Source organism: Magallana gigas, chromosome 6 (assembly GCF_963853765.1).
Source record: "Magallana gigas chromosome 6, xbMagGiga1.1, whole genome shotgun sequence".
Lineage (NCBI taxonomy): Eukaryota > Metazoa > Mollusca > Bivalvia > Ostreida > Ostreidae > Magallana > Magallana gigas.
This window is the reverse complement of record NC_088858.1, coordinates 54007835-54035806: the sequence shown is the minus strand read 5'-3', so window position 1 is coordinate 54035806 and position 27972 is coordinate 54007835. Positions and strand designations below refer to the sequence as shown.

At 35.7% G+C, this 27972-nt stretch overlaps 1 protein-coding gene across 1 annotated transcript; it reads left to right on the top strand.

Moving 5' to 3' along the window:
* The first annotated feature begins 711 nt into the window (after nucleotides 1-711).
* On the top strand, nucleotides 712-22331 carry LOC105328817 (putative ankyrin repeat protein RF_0381). Its single transcript, XM_011429837.3, has 12 exons — nucleotides 712-857; nucleotides 1002-1579; nucleotides 12126-12244; nucleotides 14646-14888; nucleotides 15194-15414; nucleotides 16524-16967; nucleotides 17561-17761; nucleotides 18054-18158; nucleotides 19552-19695; nucleotides 20369-20530; nucleotides 20817-20954; nucleotides 21097-22331. Exons 2-12 carry the CDS (start codon nucleotides 1269-1271, stop codon nucleotides 21145-21147), a joined length of 2139 nt encoding a protein of 712 aa, XP_011428139.3. The 5' UTR covers nucleotides 712-857; nucleotides 1002-1268; the 3' UTR covers nucleotides 21148-22331.
* Nucleotides 22332-27972: the final 5641 nt, after the last annotated feature.

Sequence of the window (27972 nt, the reverse complement as noted above, 5' to 3'; positions counted from 1 at the left end):
AAGGTGCAAAATCAGCACATCTAAACAGTGAGAAAAAATTAAATGGTCAATAAATTGACGGGTTTGACTTCACTGGTCATCTCATTAGATAGAGATCCGACATTCAATCGTTTGAGACATAAACTTTAGAAAGAGAAAACGTTTCCTGTCCTATAAGATATGGACTATAATTTTGTGTGTTTTGCAAATTGATTGATTACATATCCTCTCATATGTTTGACTTTTAAAGCTCTTTGTTAAGTGTCTTAACAAATAAAGAGTCCATATTCTGTTCAAGTAATGCTCCAGTTATACAGAGAGAAACGCAACACCGGCTCGGAATTTCTCAGGAATATTCAGATAAATCCAAAAATCTGTGGTTTACATGCACAGGAACTCTGACTGATACTACAGGGAGTATTTTGGACCCAACACGCGAGGGTCACCCCCACCGGTAAGGTAGTACTGACCAGGCCAGCGAGCAGGTTCTTGTTCTTCGAAATCACAGAAGTATATTGGAAATTGCTAGAATTTGTCAGAAACTGAACATTTCACTCGTGCATAATATTGGTATTGTATATCAATTTCAACAACAAAACCCGTTAACATTACAAATGATGAAATGAATTGAACTAGTGGGTGGACGTTGCACGAATTTTTAATTCAACAGGCATGTAAAATGAAAAGTTGAATTCTTATTGTATATTGTACATTTGTAAATGAGTCCGCGTTTGTTCATTAACACCTCGTTCTTGGCAAATCAAATGAAAGGTCAGATAAATCAATGGATTGTGTACAGATAGACAGGCAGTCAATCAGGCAGCGAGCGCTAGTAGAGTGTGCGGGGAAAGCGTTCCAGGTATTACCGCAACTTACAGGTAAATAAAAGAAGCACTCAGGTGTAACACCAAAGCTCGTTCTCTTTCCATCAGACGAAATAGCTCTCGCTTTACTGGGAGAATTTAAGCATTGTTGTTCCACCTGAGTGAACGAGACTTCCCTTTTTTTCTCTCGTTCGCCAGGCAGACGTAGTGTTTGACAGTCGAGCGAGAACGACGGAACAACAGCAGTACTGTTACAGAGGAGACTGGTCGATATTGGCTACAATCGGCCTCAGCTGTATCTACCAACAAGCTAATGTAAACAACGTACACACATCTACCCGAGCGACAAAATGACGAAATTGTTCTAGTTGGCTGAAAACAAAAGTGTGACGATCAATTTTCCAGGTTCAGAGGAATAGACAGTAAAGTTTGGCCTACATTCGGATCGGTATTAATATTGTCAGGATGAATCTTCGAAAAACGAAGTTATTCAAGACAATAAACACAGGTAACCCCAAACAGGTGATGGGGGCTCTGTGGGAATACCTGAAGACAGGTAAAGATGTGAACCTGAGGGATGAGGAGACTGGAGGGAACCTGCTTCACCTGTTAGTGGACCACGGCGAGAATTTCGCTGACCCCGAGACGGTCCAGGCCATTTATATGCTGGTGTGTAAGGATATCGAAATTGACGCCCAAGACAAGGACGGGGAAACGGGTCTCCACAAAGTGATGAGGAAACCGGGGACCTACCGCATCATGATGGCCCTGATCAGGTAAGACAGACACATGTAGATTCAGGTGTGTAGAACGGACATAGGTACATGTAGATTCAGGTTTGTAGAACGGACATAGTGTAAAACGGACACAGGTAGATTCAGGTGTGCGGTCACACACAGAATATAGTCATCGTCCGCAAAGGTTCTAATAACGGTGATCAAAACAACGTTTGTTTCTTGAAAAACCGCGACACTCCTGCATGACTCAAAGCAGTGTGTAGAAACGGAAAAAGAAGACAATATCCCCTCGCCATTGGTTTCTGTTTCTGTTACAGCAGTATTTTCTTGAGCAAGCCAGCCCTGGGCTAGTCACTATCCAATGTAAGAAAATAAAATGTATCAGATTATTAATAAACTGTAAATTAAGCCCCGGGTCGTCACCCTAATTAAGCGTCACCTTTTTCATGGTGGCAAATGTCTCAATAGTGAAATTAATTAAACATGAGGGAATTGAGACATTTAGTTTGTATGCTTCACTGGGAAGGCTTGTTAGAGATAACATAAGCGGCCTTCAATAAGTTCTTAAAAAGCCGTTATTACTGTGAAATTGGACTCATCATGGAGAGGTGAAAGCGATGTCCCATCTTTTGGCCTACATAATGCATCGTTTCCAGTTGAGAGAACACCAATTATTGACGGGGCTTTTATTTGAAGGCTAACTGATGAAAACACACCGGGGTCTATTTCCAGTCGTCTCTCATAAAGAGCTTTACTGTTGTTCGTGATGAAAACCAACCAAGGATTTGGGGCCTAAAACAAAAAAGGATTGTCAAAAGGAAACATATAATATCCAATGATGTGTTGGTAAACATTTTTTTGTAAGAAAAAGAAAACCAAAAACAAAAACTGAAAAAAGGATATAAACTGTACTCCATGAATCTGAGGATTATTTTCGTCCCCCTAGCCCCCCCCCCCCCCCCCCCCCACTCCAACCTCCGTCCCCCGGAGTCTTATATTTCTTTTACAGTCCGTTTGCAATATACCGATGCATATTTTTTATTGGAACCTTCTGTTCTGAGAGTTGATAAGTGTGTTCATTAGGAACATCTGGTATCGGAAATTCCTCATTGGTTGTAAGTCCATCACTAGATGTTGATTGATTCCATTCCATGGATGATTCTATCTCTGTTATACATTTTATTCATGGGATAATTCTATCACTAGATGTTCACTAGATGTTGATACGTTTTTTATTGAATACTTCCATCACTAGATGTTGATAAATTCTTCCCATTGGTTGACACAATCGTTTTATTGGATAATTCTATCATTAGATGTTGATACGTTTTTTTTTATTGAATACTTCCATCACTAGATGATAATAGATTCTATTCATTGGAAAATTCTATTACTGTGATACTTTTTTTTCATGGGATACTTATAGCACTTAATGTTGAGACACATTCTTTTCACTGAATGATTCTATCACTAGACACATTCTTTTACATCAGTTAACTCCATCACAAGATAATGATCACTTCTTTTCTTTGGATAATTCTATCACTAGATATTGATACATTGTTTTCATTGAATACATCGCTAGATTTTGATAGATTTTATTCATAGGATAATTCTATCACAAGATTTTGACACATTTTTTTTTACATTAGTTTACTCCATCACTTTATTATGAATATTTCTTTTCATTGGATAATTCTTTCACAAAATGTTGATACATTTTTTCATTGAGTACTTTCATCACTAGATGTTGATAGATTTGTTTATTGGATAAATCTATCACAAGATATGACACATTTTTTCATTAAGTACTTCCATCACTAGATGTTGATAGATTCTATTCATTTGATAATTTCATCACCAGATTTTAACACATTCTTTTTCTTGGATATTTTTTTCTAAACAATTATACATTCTTTTCATTGGTTGATTCAATCACTAGACGCTGACACATTCTTCTCATTGGTTGATTCCATATCTAGACGCTGACACATTCTTCTGATTGGTTGATTCCATCTCCTGACGCTGACAAATTCTTCTCATTGGTGGATTCCATCACTATATATTGATGAATTCTGTTATTTCCTAATTCCAGACGTTGATACATTTTTTATTTGATAATTCTATTACTAGATAGTGATATTTTTTTTCTTATTGAATAATTCCATCACTAGATGTTGATACTTTTTTTCATTGAATATATCCAGCACTAGATGTTGATAAAGATTTTCCTTTGGATATTCCCATCATTATATGTTGATACATTCTTTTCTTTGGATATTCCCATCATTATATGTTGATAAACTTTGTCATTGAATATTTCCAGCACTAGATGTTGATACATTCTTTTCTTTGGATATTCCCATCATTATATGTTGATAAACTTTGTCATTGAATATTTCCAGCACTAGATGTTGATACATTCTTTTCTTTGGATATTCCCATCATTGTATGTTGATAAACTTTGTCATTGAATATTTCTAGCACTAGATGTTGATACATTCTTTTCTTTGGATATTCCCATCATTGTATGTTGATAAACTTGTTCATTGGATACCTCAACCATCATACGTGAATAATTATGTTCAGTTGATACTTGTATCACTAAACAGAGATAATTGGATACTTTGATCACTCATTATAGATCTTTTGTGTTTTTTTATTATTTTGTTAGGTTCTTTTATTGATACATTCCGTTCATTGGGAACTCTTTCACTACATTCAATTCAATGAACGTATTTCTTTCAATTTAATTGATTATGTTAGCCTAAAATGTTGGCACAGTATGTTTTGAATACCTCGTTCATCATTTCTTATGATTCCATGAGAACATACTAATGTATCTAGCGGCTGCCATATTCTGTCCGTTGAATAATTACATTCACTGGATACTTATATGATTACATTCACTGGATACTTATGTTATTACATGTACATTTATTTGATTCTTAAATGATTATATTCATGTGATATTTTGATAAATACATTCATATGATACTTAGATATATACATTCACTGGATACTTTCATGATTACAATCACCGATTACTTTCATGATTATATTCACTTGATACTTTAATGATTATAATCACTGGATACTTTAATGAATATATTCACTGGATACTTTCATGATTACAATCACTGGATACTTTAATGATTACATTCACTGGATTCTTTCATGATTACAATCACTGGATACTTTAATGATTACATTCACTGGATACTTTCATGATTACAATCACTGGATACTTTAATGATTACATTCACTGGATACTTTCATGATTACATTCATTGGATACTTAAATGATTTACATTCACTGGATACTTTAATGATAACATGTACATTTATTTGATTCTTAAATGATTATATTCATGTGATATTTAGATAAATACATTCATATGATACTTAGATATATACATTCACTGGATACTTTAATGATTACATTCACTGGATACCTGGATACTTTAATGATTAGATTCACTGGATACTTTAATGAATATATTCACTGGATACTTATATGATTGCATTCACTGGATACTTTAATGGTTACATTTACATTTATTGGATACTTAAGGGATTACGTTTATCGGATACTTAATTTACATTACACTCATATGGTACTTCAATGGATACATTCATTGGATACTTGACTAATTTTATTCATTGGATACTTAAATGATTACTTTAATTATCAGCTCTATAACCAGTGATGTTGGTGTATTTTGGTCAGTGGGATATTCTTTTATCAAACATTAATACAATTATTCATCTCTCTGAGAACAATCTTTACTGAGGATACCTCTTTTATTAAATGTAAATACACATATTGCGATTGATACTTCATTCATCAGAACACATATTCCGTTAAATTCATACATTTTTCACATATGCCGTTAAATGGATACATATTTCACTACACGTGTTCACACACACCCAATATGATGGATACGTCTTTCCCTAGGTGCTCACATATTCGGTTGAATAGTTATTTTTACAGTAGATGTCCACACATTTCGTTAGATACTTCTTTCATTCCACATGTATGTGTTTTGTCAAATGTATACTTCATTCACTATATGTCCACACGTTTTGTCAAATGGATACTTTTTTCACTACATGTTCACACACTCTGTTCCATGGATACTCTTCCACAGAATATTTACACATTCCTTAATTATAAATGAATACTTCTTCCAATAAATGTTCAGACATTAAGTTCAACAAATACTGTTCACGTATTGTGTAAAATCAATATTGCATAAATTAGATGTTCACACAATCTTGTTTCACAAGATATTGTGAAATGAAAACCTCTTTAACCGACGTTTATTCTTTTTGCTCATTGAATAATTTTATCATCGAATGTGGAAACAATCTATATAGACAATATATATGCCTTTATTTAGATGGTTATGTAAATTGTTTAATTTTTAGTACTTTTTATTCGACGTTGAAATATTCCACCTTTACTCGAGGTAAACAAACTCAGCAGGATATGTACTTTTTCATCTCCTGTTAATTCAATCGATTTTATTTTCACATACTCCTGTGGGAATGCAACATTTTGTTTTAGTGAACATAATTTTGGTTATTTCATATTTTTGTTTACATGGGAAACACTAGAGTGGGGGGGGGGGGGGTAAACATTGGCTACCATGCCAGGACTCGAAACTAGAAAATGATAACTAAATAACTTTTACATATCATATCTTGTTTATCGAAATATAAATCCTATTTATGTCGTATTCCAGTAAAATAGGAAGTTGTCAGTTGTCTTCTGCGAAAAATCAATCACAATTAATTCCATAATTTATTCAGCATACGCCTGTTTTATTAATTTCAAAAAACTATGAATCAGAGGAAAGCGGGGCTGTGAGGCTTGTCAAGCAAGGCTCGACACTGAACGCTGTCTGGAAGGGTGTCTAATATAAAAACGAAAACCTCTGTAGATGGACCTTATCCATACATAAATATTAAATAACCACAACTTGTTTTCAAGAAAAATTCTGATGAAAAGCTAGTGATATCAGAATTTTTTTTATTCAATTTTGGTTATGATTATAATTTTCCAAATGTTTTGAGTTCTTTTAAATGACACAGTTTCATAGTTCTGTTGTCTATTCTAACGCATATATGTGTGCGTGAGAGAGAGAGAGAGAGAGAGAGAGAGAGAGAGAGAGAGAGAGAGAGAGAGAGTTTTCATTGATTGAAGTGAAGAGTATTGTACAATTAATTTGAATGGCTGAAGAGATGAGTAATTTCCTACGCGTTTAATATTAACAATTTAAAGAGAATTTCGTCATTCAAAAAAGATAACTGGCAGGCATGCCTTGGTCCACTTTTATTCTCTCTTTGTGTAATATTACTAGTCAGCATGATAAACAGAATTATTGAACGTTTAAAATACAACTTTTGGATGTACTACACTATCAGTGTTCTTACTCGTATTTATTGCCAAAAAAATGGAATGAGAAGGTTTTGTGTTTGTTTACACAATTTGTTGTTAATATGTGATATCTAATATTTCTTCTTCAAATGAGATAATGGACAGTTTTCTTACAGAGAGAGAGAGAGAGAGAGAGAGAGAGAGAGAGAGAGAGAGTGATTCTACGACCCCTTCTTTACCTGTTTGGCTACTAGTATCTTTGAATGACAATCTATCATTGTCCCATGCTTTTTTTACAAAGTTACTTTTTATATGGACATATTTTTTAGATTTATATACATCCATTTGTGTTTCTACATGCATTTTTTTAAATCTTTGCTAAACCTTTTGCAAAGTCTATTAATAAACAACAGTGTTTCGTATCTCTCAGTCGTTCTTTTCAGAGAAAACTCCACGAATGTGTGACATTAGTTTTTGTAGCTGGAGTAAAATCTAAGCGCGTATCACTTATACAAAACAGAGAATCAATATTCAAGCTAATTAAAATAAAAGATGAAATTGATCAATCAGGCACGTAACCAGCCTGTCATTTCAAGGTCACAGCGAGCACAGGGCGTTTGTACAATGCTTTTAATAACTTTCATGAATTTTCTATTACAAGCCAATGTTATTTTTTGTATATCTTGATAGAGTTTTTATCGAGGTAAAATCTGGAACAAGGTAAAATAAAATAATATACATTCTGTGTAAGCTGCAAAACTTTCGTGACCCAGTTTTGGCCTCGCTCCTTTTGATAATGCCCAATCTAGCGTGTGATTCCATGTTTTGTTTCTTACCAGTGTCCCTTTAAATTCTTCTTGTTCAGCCCGAGGCGAAATGATTATGTCAAAGTTCTACTTTGAAATATCTTTACTCTCGAATTTACAGATATAAAGCACTGGTTTGTTCACAGTTCAAATACTTTTTATTTAAAGGGAAAAGTATACAAAACAATGTGAAATATCTTCTTCGCACAATTTCTAATCAGGCATCGTTCAAGCGCCCCAGTAAAAAATGCGTACAGATGTTTGAACAAATAGCCTTTTGGTACAGTGTGTATTTCAATTACTGAGTTGAAAGTTTAATAAGAATAGAATTACATTCTTTAAAATCAAAATGTGAGTCTCTGTAGATTTAGATCCTGAACGCCAGTGTAATCCTCCAACGTTGACAAAAAGGCCCGAGGCCACCTACACCTAGGTCGTTCGGAATCTCCCGGCGTTCATTGTTACAATATAATGTACAACTATGAATAATTCAGAGTATATTAATTGATCAATCTGATGATTAACAATGCAATTGATTTGGTTTACGAAGACAATGCCATTAATAAAAGTGTGGTACATGTATATTGTGCATCAGAGACTATGGCGGAGCGACTTCCGGTGTGGGATTTATACTCGGACACATACTATGTTTAGATACAAATCTATGAAACGGGATCATAAGTCATCTCCATCATCTTTGTCCCGGTAAAATATAAACTCCATCGTCTCCCCGGCACTGACAGATTTACCATCTGATAGGAAAAGGAAAATGAAGCTGCTTATAACTTGTAGGAACCAATGATGATCATACAAAATATGGCTGTAACTAGAGTTACACACAACAAACAGTGAAATGCAAACATTTTATTCTCCAGATATCATTTTTGTTCGTCAATTGTCATATTTATTCATCATCTGAATTTATTTTTTGGTTTATCAACTGTCGATTTATTTACAAACTTGGGTTGTTTTTTGTTCATCAACTGTCGATCTATTCACAAACTTGGGTTGTTTTTTGGTTCATCAGCTGTCGATCTATTCACAAACTTTGGTTGTTTTTTTATTTTGTTCATCAACTGTCGATCTATTCACAAACTTGGGTTGTTGTTTTATTTTGTTCATCAACTGTCGATCTATTCACAAACTTAGGTTGTGGTTTTTTTGGTTCATCAACTGTCGATCTATTTACAAACTTGGGTTGTTGGTTTTTGGTTCATCAACTGTCGATCTATTCACAAACTTGGCTTGTTGTTTTTTGGTTCATCAACTGTCGATCTATTCACAAACTTGGGTTGTTTTTTGCTCATCAACTGTCGATCTATTCACAAACTTGGGTTGTTGTTTTTTGGTTCATCAACTGTCGATCTATTCACAAACTTGGGTTGTTTTTTGTTCAACAGCTGTCGATCTATTCACAAACTTGGCTTGTTGTTTTTTGGTTCATCAACTGTCGATCTATTCACAAACTTGGGTTGTTTTTTGTTCATTGTTTTGTTATTTTTATTCATCAGCTGTTATTTTTTGTTCATCGATTGAAAAGGTTTTTATTAACTGTTATTTTTGTCCATCAGTTGTTATATTGTTTTATCAGTTGTTAATTTTGTTCATTTATATTGTTGTTGAGTAGCTGTTATTTCTCAGTGATATCTCAGTCTAAGGTTACACATCAGTACGACACTCAGGTAAATGAAGTGCACTCAGTATGTACCTGTATCCTCACCTGGTCTCAGATTACCTTAAGTCTACTTTTAGTCACTGGAGAACTGTTGTTACCTATCTGTATGTACCTGGTGCCTCTGTGCCATAGACTCTCAGAGTGTTGTATTACACAATCATTGGTTATCAAGTCAACAGCTTATCGTTTTCTCGTTTTGTGGAAACGGGCTGCTGACCGCTACAAAACAAAGCTTTATACATTTCTGACAGGTAACTGACATCCACTCAGCTTCTCTGATTTAGACGTGTACCATCACAATGAGGTAGACCCAGGCGAGGACCTGAAACACCTTGTTGTGACTTAAAATCATGTCACACCTAGATTTCATAAAAACAAACAAAGCCTCTTTCTGTGAGGTGTGAAAACTATCGGCATGTATTCTGGCGGCACGGCGAGGCAGAGCGTGGTACCAGGCGATCGGGTGACAGACACTGCCGGTCACTTGAGCCCAGTACACTGGCTGGCTTATTGCACACCTTTGATGTACAGAGTACGCTGGGGATGCGTGGATTGAGGGGTTGCATGTGCACCTTCTCTTTTGTTTATGTATGACTAACAGCAGAGTGGGATCTTTGCAACCTTCGCATATCAAAATAAAAATGCACCCGAAAACCATGGACCACGTGACCACGGCCTGCAGTTAGTTGGCTGTTAAACAAATACTATGTGCCATGCACAATGACTCTCCGTGAACCAATACAAAGTGTTTTTTGGAATTCTGTCGTCGGTCTTTGTGTTGTCGTCTCTCTTGCTTCAATCAGTGTAACGTTAGAACTGTCCCCAAAACATTAAATCGCTATTAGAGAAGGAATCGAAACGTGAATTAAGAACAATTTTACAACCTCGTTTAAACTGTAGATGTTTATCGGTAAGAAAAAATAGTCCACCTTTTCGCAAAACTCTTTACCTGGCTAAAAACAATAATTCCACCCTTATTTGGAGTCTCTCAACACCTGTTTACCTTCATCAGGCTGCAGCACGCAGCTCTGTTAGAATTGTCTTGGTCATTTTTATGCCACATGAATCCCTTTTAAACAAAGAGCATTGCATATAGATATAGCACAAATGTCAAATGACTAATATTAAATTTATGGATTTGTTCTTTACTTAAAATGATTCATGATAAAACAGAAAAATCATTTTAAAATTTTAGGAAGATGAGTAATTTTTTACCATAATTTTTTTTTAAGGGTTATAAGGTAAAACCAAGCTCTGTACGTGAAATTTAACAAAATGTAGTTACTAGTTCAACAAATTGTGGCGTATCGTTTTATTAAACTTCAAGTTCCTATAAGTGATTTAATGTGAAACAATAAAGTGGACAGAATTATCTGAATACTCGGTTCTGTAAAGACTACAAATGAAAAAATGTTTCTTCTGCCAGTGTTCTATAACATGGACAATGGTCAAGGTCTTCCCCAAATGATCGCAAGTATATCGTGTGAAAAAGGACGGCATTTGGTACACAACCAAACGAGATTCATTAGAGCAAGATTTGCTATGTCACCGCTGGGTTCCTGGTGAAGGGAAAGAATGCCACGCAGTACAAAGTACATTTTTTGTGATGAAGCGTCACAAATTGACCAGAAACTGGACGGACGGGTCGAAATATCCGGATGACTGCTTTCCTCACAGTATAGCATAGTCAAGATGTCCTCTTATTTGACCGCGTGTGTGTCCGAAAGATGGCGCTGGACGTTGTTCAGGTCTATATATAGGACATTTAAGGGGACGGTAACAGGACACCCAGCTGGGGTTCTAACAATGAAACAGTAAGATAATTTACTGAGGCGGGATGTGTTTAATTCCCGCGAACAATACCTCGATAAAGTACAAGTACATTAATCGTGAAATCCGATACAAATTCCCTGGTTAAAGAAAAAAATAATAAAACGTTATCCGCATCAAAATAAAACTCTGAACTCGCTCCCAGTCCATCGTATATCGCGTCTCTACAAATTAATAGCCGGCCGATGTATGAGACTTAACTGGTGTCCCGTCAATTTCTGGAGGATATATCTGGCTGAAACATGTTCACTTTAGAATTGATTTGACATTTTTTTTTACGACAAATATACAAAACATCGACATCTATTTATAACTCCAATATTGATTATTATCATGTTGAGTACTTGTGTACTATTTGTTAGGTACACAGGTGGCCTATCTTAGGTGTGGTTGCTCTGTTTCTTGAACGCACCTGGCTTGATTGTCAGTCTGCTTGTCTGTTCTAATAAATGTGAAATGCCGATGAAAATTTATGCTCTTTTAATGATACGTGTTCTTTCAAATTTAATGTTTATAAAAAATAATATATCTCATACAAAACCAACCAAACATTAACGTTATCGTAATGTTGACTATCTTTAGCCTTGTTTATATGGTAACATGGGTTTTAAATTGTTAAAAGATTTAATTCAGCTGTATTATTTCCTTCCGTTTTGCATATCTACAAATTAAGTAAGTTATTTTTCAATCAAGTTGTATGTGCAAACCAAAATTTTTTTTCTTAATAAAGAAAACATGTACTCAGATTTAGGTTAAGTGTTATGATATTCAACTACATATTTTTTTTCATTTTGAGAAATGAAGCAAAAGAATCACTCTGTTTATGGGTCATTACAGTTTTCTTCCATTACTGATATAAATTTGACTGGTTAATGTTCTATCTTGCAGATGCGGTGCCGACACCAGGATTGTTAACAATGACGGCAAAACGGCAGAAGATATCCTTATAACGGAGAAACCCGAGGGCTGGGAGGAGATGTACCACTGGTATAAAAAGTTTAAGCCAGGTGAGATCCACGTGTTGATAGATATCCTACAGGTGTGTACAGAGCACTACAGTGTGTCCCGAGCTCACTTATACCCAGGCGTGTACAGAGCACTACAGTGTGTCCCGAGCTCACTTATACCCAGGCGTGTACAGAGCACTACAGTGTGTCCCGGGCTCACTTATACCCAGGCGTGTACAGAGCACTACAGTGTGTCCCGAGCTCACTTATACCCAGGCGTGTACAGAGCACTACAGTGTGTCCCGGGCTCACTTATACCCAGGCGTGTACAGAGCACTACAGTGTGTCCCGGGCTCACTTATACCAAGGCGTGTACAGAGCACTACAGTCTGTGCCGAGCTCACTTATACCCAGGCAGAGGCCTGGTCCCATACTCTTAAAATAAAGTTGATAAAACAAAGCAAACAACTTGCGACAATATCATTCAGGCAACTCAGTATCATACAGCATAGAAAATTAAATAATATTGTACAGACAGTAATTCATAAAATTCTAAGTTATTCTATATTAAACATAAATATGAAAACGCGCAGACAACTTATTTTTAAACAGCTAGCCAAATGCAATATGATGCTAAAAAGGCAACTTAACAAAAAATATACAAACAACATGTAATAATTGGTTACAAATCAGACACCATTTATGAAATTATATTGTGTTGACAAATTATCATAAATTTATACACTCAGACAACATTGTCAACTATGTGCAGGCAACTTATAAAGGTTTAAGATACTGTGCATAATAGTTATTGTTAGACTGCATAGAAAACTTATTATAAAACTTTACATACAACATTAACTTTAATGTACAGCCCACTGACAGATAAAGCAAAGCGTTGTATAAACATCTAATTATACATACAACAAACACATGACATTAGAAATACTGTACAGACAATATTCATGAAACTGTTATGACAACTTTTCATCATACAAATCATACAACATCTATAATAACATATAGACAACACAATTTAAAGTACTTTACAAACTCGTGATGAAAAATGACAATAAGACACTGTGAATCATCTAAAAAATCCATATAGCGAAATACAAATTCAAAGCAGAGCAATACGGACCTCTTAAGAGACAGAGGTGGGATCAGGTGGGTTTTTTTTTTGGGGGGGGGGGGGGTAGGCATCCCCTGCCGAACGGTCACACCCGCTATGTGCTCATTGTGATGTATATGCTCATTGTGATGTAAAATTTTACGATATACAGTTTTGAATTTTGCGTGTACTCTATTTACCCACCAAGTATCGACAGCGGGACACACTCCCCATCAGAACACATTAATCCGGGTGATGCGATACTATCTGAAAATCACCTTATGGCGACAGACAAGGCTTTGTAACTTCATTTTTATACAATTAGTTTTTATAGACCATGCTTTGAAAGATAACTTTAATTTATTCCTAAATTTGTAATTTTTCGGAATGTTGCACAGTATTGTTTTCTTTTATCGCGATGGAAAACCGACGCACCCTCCATTGTGGTGAGATAGCTGATGGAGGTTTTTGTCAGCAAGAAATGGAGATTTCAACTCTCAGCGGAGCGCAGTCAGAATGCCAAAGTGTATGCCGTGAAAACCTCTCGACCCCAAGAAAAATTGAACACTTCATTTGTATTCGCGTAGATGTAATCTTTCGTAGAAAGTTAACTAACAGATCACAAAATATATGCAATACAATCTCTCTCTCTCTCTCTCTCTCTCTCTCTCTCTCTCTCTCTCTCTCTCTCTACTCTACCACCCCCGGTTTAAATTCGGGGACGCGCTGCCTGTACTTGGATTGTGGAGCGTGACAGAGTCTCGTGTGTCTGCTCCGCTTTCTACCAAGAAATTATCGACCTTCGTTCATTCAACACTGCTGTATAATTAGGTCGAGTCTCTCACATTTCATTTTGCCAAATGAAGCGAAAATTAGCCTCAATTTTAGACTGTAATCAAAGTGTCGACACTGTTTGAGGAAATCTAACATTGACCACGTGATCAGTAAGCTGCTTGAGGAAATCTCACGTCTACCACGTGATCAGTAACTTCACTGCGTGATTACACAAACAAATTAGGAAAATTATATCATACTAGTTTAGTCTATTGAACTTCATTTCAACATATAAAACTCTTGCATAAAGTCGTTTCCAGTTTTGGAAGCATGTTTTAAAAAGTGAGTTCGCATAGCGATGACTGGCGAAGAACAAATCGAAAATATATCTTGATGCTATCTCGTTTATCAAATAATGAAATGTATTATGCAGTTATTGATACTTTGTCCTAGAAAAACATTAACTTATGTTTTAAGAACCAAGTCTAATTTTTGCCATTCTGAATGTTTACCATGATAATCAATCATTCATTAACGAAGCAGCCAATCAGTAAGGGTAAATGTTTTATTTTGAAGGTTTATGGGCTGCACTGAGTGAAGAAAATCCAGACCGGAAGGTGGTACAGCGCCTGCTCAGACAGTGGTGTCGCCTGACGTGCGTCAAAAATGGAAAAGTTGTCAACATCAAATCCCTCGTAAAGGACGATATACACAAAGTGGACCTACTGCGCATGATCGAAGAATTTGAAAATCAGAACGAGATGTGTCTAGCTCTAAATGCTGGATTTGGATTCATTGTAAAAAGTTGGGTGAAGCAAGGTAATGAATATAGCTTCAACCAAAGAATTAAAATTTAAGACAAAGTCTTTGTAAAAAAGGAATTGTCTGATACGAAAAGACCCTTTCTACACAAATCAAAAAAGTGTATCAAACAATTCCTGACGGCAAAATTTCTAAGCACAAGCCTAATGATCCCCGGGTAGAGGACATGTCAATTACAACATCGGTAGTCATTTTTAAACGATATGATAGAAAAAGCAATAGAAATATTGCTTAAATTGAACACCTAATTCATACCATATACGTGAAGACTTTCTAACATTGCAATTTTCATATTTTGCCAGGAATCGAACTCTTGAAGGATGTCGATTCGAACGCGATGGACTACTCTTACCAGCACAAGTACCCAGAATTCCCGGAAGTGCCTCGCCCTATCCTGGCGGCGGCGTGGGAGTCCAACAATTATGACGCAGTGGACGTCCTCCTGGAGATGGAGCCCGACACCCGCGTCCTGTGGACGGACGACGCCGAGTCAAAGAACCCGCCCAAACCACTGTTTTTCCAAGTAAGTCAGTACTCGTACAAACCTTTGTTTTTCTAGATACATGTAGGTCTGACTTTCAAAAGTCACCCACACCCAATAAAAGAGTCTGCCAAAATCCCTCTAACAATTTAATTCAGATCCCGAGAATTCCGTCAATTATACAACCAAGCAATGTTTTACATGCTTGTTAGACCAAAGAAGTTTAAACTAACTCCTTTTTTCAATAATGAGGTCAATCAAAGAAATCTTCTAATATGTGTTTAAATAGACATGTTTTTAGGAAACCATTTTTTTTTCTTCGGAGAAACTCATATGAAATATTATTGTGCTAATTTCCTAAATTATATTTGGTAGCTTCTTACAAATGCCAGTTAAAGAAAGAAGCTAGATTTGAAATGATTACAAGATATTTGGGCTTAACATTTATTTATTTACGAATCCTGAAAAGTGCACATTTTTCTTCAGACGTTTTCATTGGTAACGAAAAGTGAACTTGTCAGAAAGCAATTTAACATGTTATTAAATTTTATCCTACGTCAGCGACAAATTGGTTTCGACCAACCAGATCGATTCTTAGACACTGTTAAAATCATAACTAACCTACAGATCAAAACGTGAATTTTAAATAGTGATTCAACAAAGTCTCCATTATCTGCACAATAATAACATCCATTAAGGAGATCGGCCGCTATGTTCTGGACATGAAGTCAGCGGCGACATATTGTAAATGAAACAAGACATGAATGTGCACATCTTGCCCTTCAGTCTTCGTCAAATTTCCTCTTTATTTTCTGTGTATTGTGTTCAGACTGATAAGCGACTGTCGCTTTGTGAAGTGTTTATTCATTGCCACGCCCACCTCTGTCGTGTCGCCGACTTCTGTGTTATTTATTGAAGCTTCAAGGGCGGTAATCCAAGCGTAAAATTGGCTGTCTCTGTCATTAACCTTTGACAAGTAAACGTCACAAATTGGTTCCCATTTTGATAAATACCTGGTGCTCAAAGAGACCACATACCGCATAAATTAAACTGTGTTTTGTTTAATAGAACATTTTTATATACGTTTTTTATCGTTTATCTATGTTCGCATAGGAATCTATATGAAAGCTTTCTGATATACGCTTTTTCAGATTATCTGCGGTGTGACGGCGCCTCGGGATGAGAAGATAGTCCACCGAGTCCTGAAGGGGGCGGACTTGACCGCACGGGACCGGGAAGGCCACACCATCCTCCACAAGATCGTCCTGCACGATCGGCCAGAGAACGCTGCAGAAAACACGCTCCGAGTCGCCATGTCTTACGGTGCCGACCTATCAGCACGTGACTGTAATGGCCGCACACCACGTGACCTCGCGAAGAAACTTCAGAAGGAACATTATTGCAAGTGCATTGATGAGTACATAATCAAACTAGTCAAGGACCGTAAATTTGAGGACATTGAGAAGCTTATATTACACAACTACGACCATCTGTTAGACATCACGGATAGTGGGAATCGGACCCTAGTGGACATAGCCAAGAAATACGGCACCCGTCAGATCCACGAGGTGGTCAAACTAACGGCGGCCATTCAGGTAGACACCTTGTCCCCATCCACATCCTACATCACTCCCCACCCACCCCATACCCTCTCTCCACACACACACATGGATACAGATATATAAGCTTGCTTGCTACAAGATAAATTTCCGAGTAGATTCCGACTTGTTCATTAGGAATGGTGGCGATATTGACCTAACTGGTGTAAACAAATACATGTATTGAGAACGTAAATCAGCGAACATGAGACTCAAGTTTTGATATGGTTATTTACACCGTTGAAGGGAAATTTGAAGATGCTTCAAGTTTGAATCAAAGTGACATAACATATTATAATGATTAAGGAGTGGAGGAGATGAATTAAGGTTTTTTTTTATGAATCAGGTTTGCCAATTTTCCATATATATTTAATGTTTTGAGCATAAAAGTTTAATATTTTACCTGAATATCCTATAATACTACATGATTAAGGAAATAGTGTCGGATGTCATGAATTTCCGTTTTTTTAAACTTTTAACATCTCACATATTGGTTGAGATAAAGAATGCACACGTGCATTGTTCTTAAGTGATGACAGTTTTTTCCTGCCAAAAAAAAATAAATCACGTGACCTTTTCTCCCCGCTCAGGCGTACGTGAAGAGGGTGTTCCAGGCAGTGGATGATGGGTCCCTAGAGGATCTGAAGAAGCTGCTCAGTTGTAAGCGGTACGCAAACGTGAGGGACAGGTGCGGCCGCAGCCTGCTACACCGGGCCATTCTCAAAAAACACAAGCCACTTATCAGCTTCCTCCTGGATGAGTGCGCAGGTCACGTAACTTTGGGAGACACGGTAAGATCATGTGGATCTTCAAAAGATTGCAGCTCGTTTTTACTTGTATTAATTTTATTAAAAGCTTGTAAAAATAGTTTAAGAATAAGTACGTTGTAACTTCGAATCGATTAAAAAAATGTTTAATTTTTATTTTCAATGTCTGCAAATTCACCGATGATAGGTAATAATTATATGCAATATACAATATGAAATATACAGTAATACACTGTCAATATAATACCCTTACAAGGGATATTAAATAAAAATGACGATACCACTCCGTTAGAACATAGACCCGTTCTTTTTTTAGTTGGACCGAACACCTCTACACTACGGATACCTGTTTATTCCGGAAGAGAAAGCCATCATCAAAAAGATGATTGACAAAGGGGCTCTAGTCAAGAGAAGAGACGCTGTGAGTATAACGAGGAAAAACTAACAAATCCAAAAATCTAAGGTGTACCATTTTAAATCGAACTTCCCCTAGTTCCAGAGCTATATATATATATATATATATATATATATATATATATATATATATATATATATATATATATATATATATATATATATATATATGTAAATCCATTGTAGTCAGTGATATTTAAAAGTACACATCATTGAAAAAATAAATAATTTCCGGTATATGCTTGCAAACATTTATTATATGTGAAAAGCAAAATGTAGACTTGAACTTCTATAGGTGATTTTATTGTTTTGTTGATGGCATGTTGTGTCTTATGTTAGAACTAGTAAGCTAAGCTTAAACATTTATTGATAGAGTAACGTAGATGTTTTTTCACACAATGCTATAACAATTGGGTAAACAGTAATGTTGACGTCTTGTTGACGCCATGCTGTCTATAACAGTTGGTTACAGTTATATTGTTACACAGTAGTGTTGATGTTTTGTTGACGCATAATTGTCTGAAACAGTTGGTTATACAGTTATATACTAGTTGTTATTTATTTCAACTTTGAGCAATAAGCTCATCAGCATTAAACATAATTACATGTATAAACATATGCGAGGCACGCAAAAAAAAAATTATAGTTACACAGTAATGTTGACATTTTATTGACGTAATGTTATAACCTATAATAGCCGGTTACAAAGTTATTTTTTTGTTTTGTTGGCGCATTATTGTCTGTAACAGTTGGTTACACAGTTATACAGTTACATAGTAATGTTGATGTTTTGTTGACGCATTATTGTTACCTATAACAGTTGATTACTTAGTATTTCTGATGTTTTGTTGACGCCATGTTGATTTCTGAAACAGTTGATTACACAGTAATGTTGATGTCTTGTTGACGCAATGTTGATTTTTATCACATTTGATTACATAGTAAAGCTGAGGTTTTGTTGATGTCATGTTGATTTCTATCACAGTTGATTACACAGCATTGCTTATGTTTTGTTGACGCCATGTTGAATTCTACAACAGTTATCCAAATACTTACGTCATGTATCGTTGACAGCATGTTGAATTCTACAACAGTTATCTAAATACTTACGTCATGTATCGTTGACAGCATGTTGAATTCTACAACAGTTATCTAAATACTTACGTCATGTATCGTTGACAGCATGTTGAATTCTACAACAGTTATCTAAATACTTACGTCATGTATCGTTGACACCATGTTGATTTCTATAAGAGTTATCTAAATACTTACGTCATGTATCGTTGACAGCATGTTGAATTCTACAACAGTTATCTAAATACTTACGTCGTGTATCGTTGACACCATGTTGATTTCTATAAGAGTTATCTAAATACTTACGTCATGTTTTGTTGAGACAGTTCGGGAGGCTGGCGGAGGATCTGACCGTTGAGAAGTGTGGCAGTCAGGAACACAGAAAGGTCCAGAAAGAAATCGAAGATTTTGATCTCAACATTTACCTGTGTGACAGCGATTTTGAACAAACATTTAAAAAGGCAATACAAGTAAGTGATTACATTCAGATTGCTCCCAATGACTTTTCCCTCTTAACGTTTACTAGGTATCCAAGTAAACTCGTGTAGTTTGTGTTAGGTAATGGATGAAGGTAATTAGCACCAGTTTAAATGAAAATATTTTCAAGTAAAAAGGGAAAACAACAAAATATTGACAATACAAAAAGGTAGTGTCCTTTTGGATATAATTTTATTTTAACAAAACAAGTATGAAAATAAATAGTCGTTGTATGATTGTTTTTTCTTTAATTAAATTGTATCAGAAAGGACTATAGGGAAGACGTGAAAAAAACCTGATACTCCCGTTATAAAGAAGCTCTGGCTTCCAAACTTTTGAATCATAAAGCTTTTAATGTTTCAGCTAATAGCAAATTAACTACCAAAACTTCTGTATTCTGATATAGGTTGAGATGCTGTACGTTATTTTATACAGCAGATGAATAAGGATACTTTCACATGTTACATTAATTATTTTTATCAAAAAAAGAAAGAAACAGAACAATTCTTTTTTCCTTAACTAGTTTATCCCCTGTTTTTCCGTTTGTCCGTCTATCTGTCTGTGTGTGTGTGTGTGTGTCTCTCTCTCTCTCTCTCTCTCTCTCTCTCTCTCTCTCTCTCTCTCTCTCTCCCACCCTCACACCTTTACACTGTATTCTTTTGACAGGACGGGGACGTGGAGACCGTCAAAAGTCTTACATCCGGGCTCCAGGCGTTCGGTGACGTGTCTCGGTACAGCTCCACCCTGTTTGACTGTGTGGACCACAAACAGACAGAGATCGCCAAGTACCTCATCACCAACGGCTTCAAAACGGACATTTATAAGCAGGTTAGTTTACATAACTTTACTTGTTACAAGCGTCTGACGTCGACTGTCAATGTTACAAACCGGGAAATATTGGTCATCTCAATAATGGTTTCCCAACTACATGTTTATATCTGTGTTACATTCTTTTAACGAAGAAATAATTCAGTTACAGTGAGGTTTCTTAAGAAATCTTTTGAATTAGGTCTTGAAACCGAGAAAATTTAATTGAAATGAGCTCCAAGATACTATTTCTTTCCCTTTAGCTTTTTTCAACTTTCTAAATCAGAGTGGCATGTTTATGTTGCAGTACCAAAAATGTGATCCTAGCGACCCCATGTGCGCGATGATGGAATGTGGGCATTCTATGACGTCACTGAAGGAACGGGCAATGGACAAGAAGTGTGACGAAATTGTCAAACTGATTGAACAAGTTTCCCTTGGAAAGGTAAATACGCACTGAAACTCATTTTCTATCCTACCGCACAAAAAGTCTTGAAACATGAATGATTTGATCAACTACAGAATTGATAAACAGATATTTAATTAATGGTAAAACAAACTTGTGACTTTGTCCCACTTTTTTGCAGATTAAGGTCCAGAATACACAACAGAACGGTTTATCGATGTATGGTGTCTAACTTCTCGCCAGCCCGTTCGAAGTACGATACGCAAACTCTCCTTTGTACATATCCATTCTATTCAATCCACCGCATTCTCCATATAGCATTTTCCGCCCTAACATTATAACATACAACATATATAGAAAGCGTTGCCAAAGCGACCGACATCTGTCGACTCGTCATTTCCGGCGATCACGTGGGTTCTCCAGCTAGCACCTGTTTTGTAGACGTCCGTTTCTGGTCCCTTTCCGCCTTTGACTTTAGTTTATGTTATTGCAGGGTAAAAGTAGTCCACGGCGTGTTCATAACACAGATCAGTCTGACACGTGATTGTTTCTATTCTTATAAACAATAAAATGCCGATAAATATGTGCCAGAAAATTTGTTCATTTATGCAGCATCAAAGGGAGATAAGTAAAAAAATAACTTGGAATTTCAAAATAACATGATGGAAAAGATGTTATTTCACTTGGTCACGTCGCCTAGTGTTCATATGCACGAGAATTGTTATTTCTGTAGTACTTTATTAAGTTTGTTTAATGAGCGATGTCCACAATGAATTTGATGTAGTTTTATTATTACTTTTATTTGCATGATTCTATTTTATGGACAGCGTCTTGTGAATTATGATTTTTTATTGTGTCGCATCAGTAATAAAAAAGGAAAACACTAAGATTTACTATCTAGTTGTAGTAATTATGATTGAAAAAAGTTTTTTCTATGTAAAGAATTCTTACAAGAGTTTTGTAATTTCTCTGACTAAATGTAAAACAAGTTAAAAGCAATGCTTTAAACAGTGGAGCTGGATCTGTTGAGCAGGTGGCGGCAGTGTGTGTAGTTTTAGTTTCGGTTTATGTCTACTTTCATTTTGGCGGACGTTACGTGTACAGTAGACCTCAGCATTTGATTTGACGCGACATTAAGTTTAATTATTTGTTACTTTTGTTTTGATTATGTCGTTACTTATTGTTCACATTCCAAAGACGTATTGTGTATATCTATCTGCTGTTCTATGTATATTGATATTTTTAAAAGATTTATGTTTATAGGCAAAAACAGTTAAGTGTATTTATCATCATTTTAATCATAAAAGATGTGTTTTTTGCAATTTGTGCTGTATAATGCATTAGATAAAATTTTGCCCATTTGTCAAAATGACGTATTGGTATGTTGTATTGTTTAGTAATAAATATTGCAGACTATGCCGAGTTGCTTTATTTTTAGATCACCTGAGCCAAAGGCTCAAGTGAGCTTTTCTGATCACAATTTGTCCGTTGTCTGTCGTTGTCGTCGTTGTCGGCGTAGTCGTCGTTGTCGTCGTAGTCGACGTTGTCGTCGTCGTCGTTGTAAACTTTTCACATTTTCATCTTCTTCTCAAGAACCCCTGGGCAAACTTCAACTAAATTTGGCACAAAGCACCACTAGGTGAAGGGGATTCAAGTTTGTTCAAATGAAGGGCCACGTCCTCTTTAAAGGGGAGATAATTGAGAATTATTGAAAATTTGTTGGTATTTTTCAAAAATCCTCTTCTCAAAAACTATTCGGCCTGAAAAGCTTAAACTTGTGTGGAGGCATCCTCAGGTAGTGAAGATTCAAATTTGTTCAAATCATGGTCCCCAGGGGTAGGGAGGGGCCACAGGAGGGGGATCAAGTTTTACATAGGAATATACAGAGAAAATCTTTAAAAATCTTCTTCTCAAAAGCTATCAGGCCAGAAAAGCTCCAATTTAAATGGAAGCATCCTCAGGTAGTGTAGATTCAAGTTTGTTTAAATCATGGTCCCTGTAGGTAGGGTGGGGCCACAATAGGGGGATCAAGTTTAACATAGGAATATATAGAGAAAATATTTAAAAATCTTCTTTTCAAAAACTATTAGGCCAGGAAAGCTCAGTTTTAAGTGGAAACATCCTCAGATAGTGTAAATTCAAGTTTGTTCAAATCATGGTAACCGGGGGTAGGGTTGGGCCACAATGGAGGGATCAAGTTTTACATAGAAATATATAGAGAAAATCTTTGAAAATCTTCTTCTCAAAAACTATTAGGCCACGAAATCTCAAACTTGAGTGGAAGCATCTTCAGATAGTGTAGATTCAAGTTTGTTCAAATCATGGTCCTGGAGGTAGGGTTGGGCCACAATTAGGGGATAAATTTTTATACAGGAATTATAGAGAAAATCTTTAAAAAAAATTCTTTTAAAAACTGTTTGGCCAAGAAAGCTCAAATTGGCGTGTAACCATTCTCAGCAAATGTAGATTCAAGTTTGTTCAAATCATGGTCCCTGGGGGTAGGGCAGGGCCACAATGGGGGATAAATTTTTATATACATGTATAAAGAAAATCTTTAAAAATCTTCTTCTCAAAACTATTTGGCCAGGAAAGCCCAAATTTGAGTGGAAGCATCCCCAGATCGTATAGATTTAAGTTAGTTTAAACAATAGTCCAGGGGTATGGTGAGGCCACAATGTGGGATGAATTTTTACATAGGAATATATAGAGAAAATCTTAAAAAATCTTCTTTTTAAAGACTATTTGGCCAGAAAAGCTTAAACTTGTGAAGAGGCATCCTCGGGTAATGTAAATTCAAGTTTGCAAAATCACAGTCCCTAGTGATAGGGCGGGGCCGTGATGGCAGTTTGAATTTTTTCATAGGAATATATAGAGAAAATCTTTAAAAATATTCTGGGAAAGTTTTTGATTCAAAACTCAGTACTATAAGTGTGAAAGCACAGGTTATGCAGATTTAAGTTTGATGAAACCATGATTCCCTAGAGAAAAGTGGGGCCACGAAATGGGGGGGGGGGGGGGGTGGGATATATGAATAGAGAAAAATCTTCTTACAGGTACAACAACAAAAGGGGCTTGGTATTTACAAAAATTGGCAGATTTTTAATTTTTGTTAGCAAGATCTCCTGTATTTAGTTGTCAAGATATTTTGATACTGCAATCCTAATTTGATCAGAATTAGGGCAATCGTTGCTCAGCTGAGCGATGTGGCCCCTGGGCCTCTTCTTGTTTATAATCTGATGGAAACCATCTTGTTTCCACCTACAACAGTTTAATTGAGAATACAGTTATCAAGCATGATCTGTTCAATGTACTTTTGTTTAACAACTCTTTTCACTGGATGCTAAAGATCGTTATCTATATTTTGCACAGTTAGAGTGATCTGCCCTTTGCTGCATTTGAAACAATTTTTAAAAAAATCTTATTAATTTTATTTGCGTCCGTATTGCATACATTACAAACGTATAAGAAGAGGATAAGGTAATTGAATACTTGATTTTTATCGAATTCATTTCTGTTTTTCAATACTTCCTTATTCCTTAAAGATACACATTTATCCTTAAGGTATCCGATCCATAATAGGACCTAATTTTTCCAACCTTGAATATTAATCATGTATTTAATACTTTGATATTAATTAAAAGCATTTTAGAGTAGAAAAAGATTTACCGAGAGAAATTTTCAAAAATATTAACTAAGCAGTAATTAAATAATTAAGATTGCATTATGGTCTATGGGAACAGCACATTTAAAAAAATATATATATTAATACTAAGAATATCAATAAATGCTTTGGTGGAAAGATGTATTTTATCATTAGAAATACAAAAACTAATGAAAATAAATTTACACCGTATAGATTTTTCTAGAATTAATTTTTATAGAAAAAAAAGCGAAGGGGGACAACTCTTCTAGAAAAAAGAAAGGTCATTAATTAGGACACATTCCACTGTTACATATTGATACTTAAATTATATGAAAGTTATGCCCAAGTATACTAAGTATTAAGTCATACATATCTGTTACGATCCCAGATTCATTGAATCTGGGGCTATTATGGATCGAATACCTTAAGATTGTTAAAAATAGATATTAGATAAGAATCATATATCGTGCCCAGCTGTTGTATTATTGACAATGACATTTGGTGGCAACACGGATATAATTATACTATTTCAGAATGCAAATGAATGGGGTCACTGAAAGGAACATATATCTAATATCAAATCTTCGAAGAACAATCACACAATCACACATAAAATGTTGATTTATGGGAACCAAATTACTCTTGTTTATTCCTTTGGATTCAGAGTTTACCCAGTATTGTAAGTTTACAAAAATTATAAGTAAACCGTTTTGAATTACGATTTCACTGATTGTGTACTTTTTTGTTGTTTTTTCCCATAAGAATCAGAAAATAAAATTTAGATTTAAATTGCGATGTCACATACATCGATTATTGTTATAAAGATTGCTACACTCTTTCATAAGATACTTATGCAGCACAGTTTGATTAATCATTAGACACTCATAGATACCTCAGCTTCAAACTAACTTTATTCAATAGTATGAAACAAATACCAAGATTTCCTCCTTGAAACGTCCCCTCTAGCTTGTCAGGTTTCAATAAAATCTTTGCATCGGAAGTAGAATCTGTCCCCGTGCCGAGCCAGGAAGTATTGTCTTATTCACAATGACGCTTACAGTAAATCATCACACTAATATTACAATACCGGACTTGCAGTCGAATTTATATACATAATGACTGTGAATAAGTTATTTCGCTTTTAAGTTTCCAATTTATGTCTAAGCATTCCAAATACAGTTCTTATCTAATATCGCCTTTTGCACAAATGTGTCGGGGATTTCGTTATACGTACATTTATATAAAACACTCATTTTTGTTTCGTTAATTGCAAATCACTGTTATCAATAACGTATCAAATCTTGGAATGGGGTAGAATTGTCTTCAAATCTTGCATATAAGATTGACTTTGGTACATCAGCAATCTATCCCCGTAATAAGGTAACTCTGTACCCGGACAGATTCCGTGCTGCGCCAGCAATCAACGCTTCTCATTGTTTATTGAAGTAAGTCTTTCTACCTACCGGCGCCTATTTAATTTATTGCCTCAATATCTTACTCCACTCTTCTTTATTTCTTCTTAAATTAAATGATAAATGTAAAGTAACGAATGTAGCGAGTGATACTGTCCAACAGATATTAAACAATAAATTCAATTTAATACAACCCACGGTCTAAACTTGACAGACAACGGTTGTTTATTGCAACATTGCCTTCGTTTTTTATTTTTAATACCATTCCTATGATCGGGATAGGTTTTGTTGATTGCTTTTCAACAAAAACACATGTTGCAAATTTATGTACTTAACAATAAAGTTGCCATAGAGCAATCAAGTAATTTTTCAAGTTTAATTAATTTGGAGATATCACAACTAAGACATATTACATTTTTTTTCAAAAATACGATTATTTCTTATATTAAGTTTATACATCCGTCAGATTGGGATCAGTCTATTTTGATTGATTGTGACTCAGATGTGAATGCTAGTACAAGTACAATGTATCATTATTTTTTTTCTAATATCTATTTTTCTTTTAAAATATGCTTGTCTAGTACATCAATATCATAATTTTATGTAGGTGGCATATTTCTTGAGGAATCTGTCCAAAGATATGAAAATGTGAACAAATAATCTTTTTAATTTTAAAAAGCTTTTGTTTTTATTAGAAGTGTCTATCTGACTATTTTAGACATTTTGATTTTATATTTAATGTTGAAAATTATTAAACGCATGAATTAAAAGAGTAAAGTTAAAATCCAAAAGTACTATCCGTAACCAAAACGATTTTTCACTTTCATCATTGTACTTGAATGTATCGAATGTACGCTAAAAGTCTCTAGGAACGAAGAGTCCATCCAATGTAGAGAAATGGACAAAATTTGTCCATTGAATAAGGCTGAAAGTCTCTTCGAACGAAGAACCCATCTATTGTAAAAGAGAGGACGAACTATGTCCATTGAATAAGAGAGGAATAAAACTTCCATCGAATAAGAGAGACAGAGCTCCATGCATTGAAGAAGACAGGAAAATCTGTATATTGGAGATGAGAAGAAGACCTACTCATATAGTAACAGGAGACAGAAACTCCATCCACTGAAGAAGGAAAGCCTCCACGAGCGAAGAATTCCATCCATTTAGTGGGAAAGACAAAGCCCATTGAGGAAGAGATGAAAACAGAAAGGAAAACAGAGAGACGGGGCTCCATCCATTGGAGTAAATAGGAAGACATTCACCAATTAACGAAGAGGCTCCATCCATTGGAGTAAATAGAAAGACATTCACCAATTAACAGAGATACGGGGCTCCATCCATTGGAGTAAATAGGAAAACATTCACCAATTAACGAAGAGGCTCCATCCATTGGAGTAAATAGGAAGACATTCACCAATTAACAGAGAGACGGGGCTCCATCCATTGGAGTAAATAGGAAGACATTCACCAATTAACAGAGAGACGGGGCTCCATCCATTGGAGTAAATAGAAAGACATTCACCAATTAACAGAGATACGGGGCTCCATCCATTGGAGTAAATAGGAAGACATTCACCAATTAACGAAGAGGCTCCATCCATTGGAGTAAATAGGAAGACATTCACCAATTAACGAAGAGAGACGGGGCTCCATCCATTGGAGTAAATAGAAAGACATTCACCAATTAACGAAGAGAGACGGGGCTCCATCCATTCGAGTAAATAGGAAGACATTCACCAATTAACGAAGAGAGACGGGGTTCCATCCATTGGAGTAAATAGGAAGACATTCACCAATTAACGAAGAGAGACGGGGCTCCATCCATTGGAGTAAATAGGAAGACATTCACCAATTAACGAAGAGAGACGGGGCTCCATCCATTGGAGTAAATAGGAAGACATTCACCAATTAACAGAGAGACGGGGCTCCATCCACTGACATTCACCAATTAACGAAGAGAGACGGGGCTCCATCCATTGGAGTAAATAGGAAGACATTCACC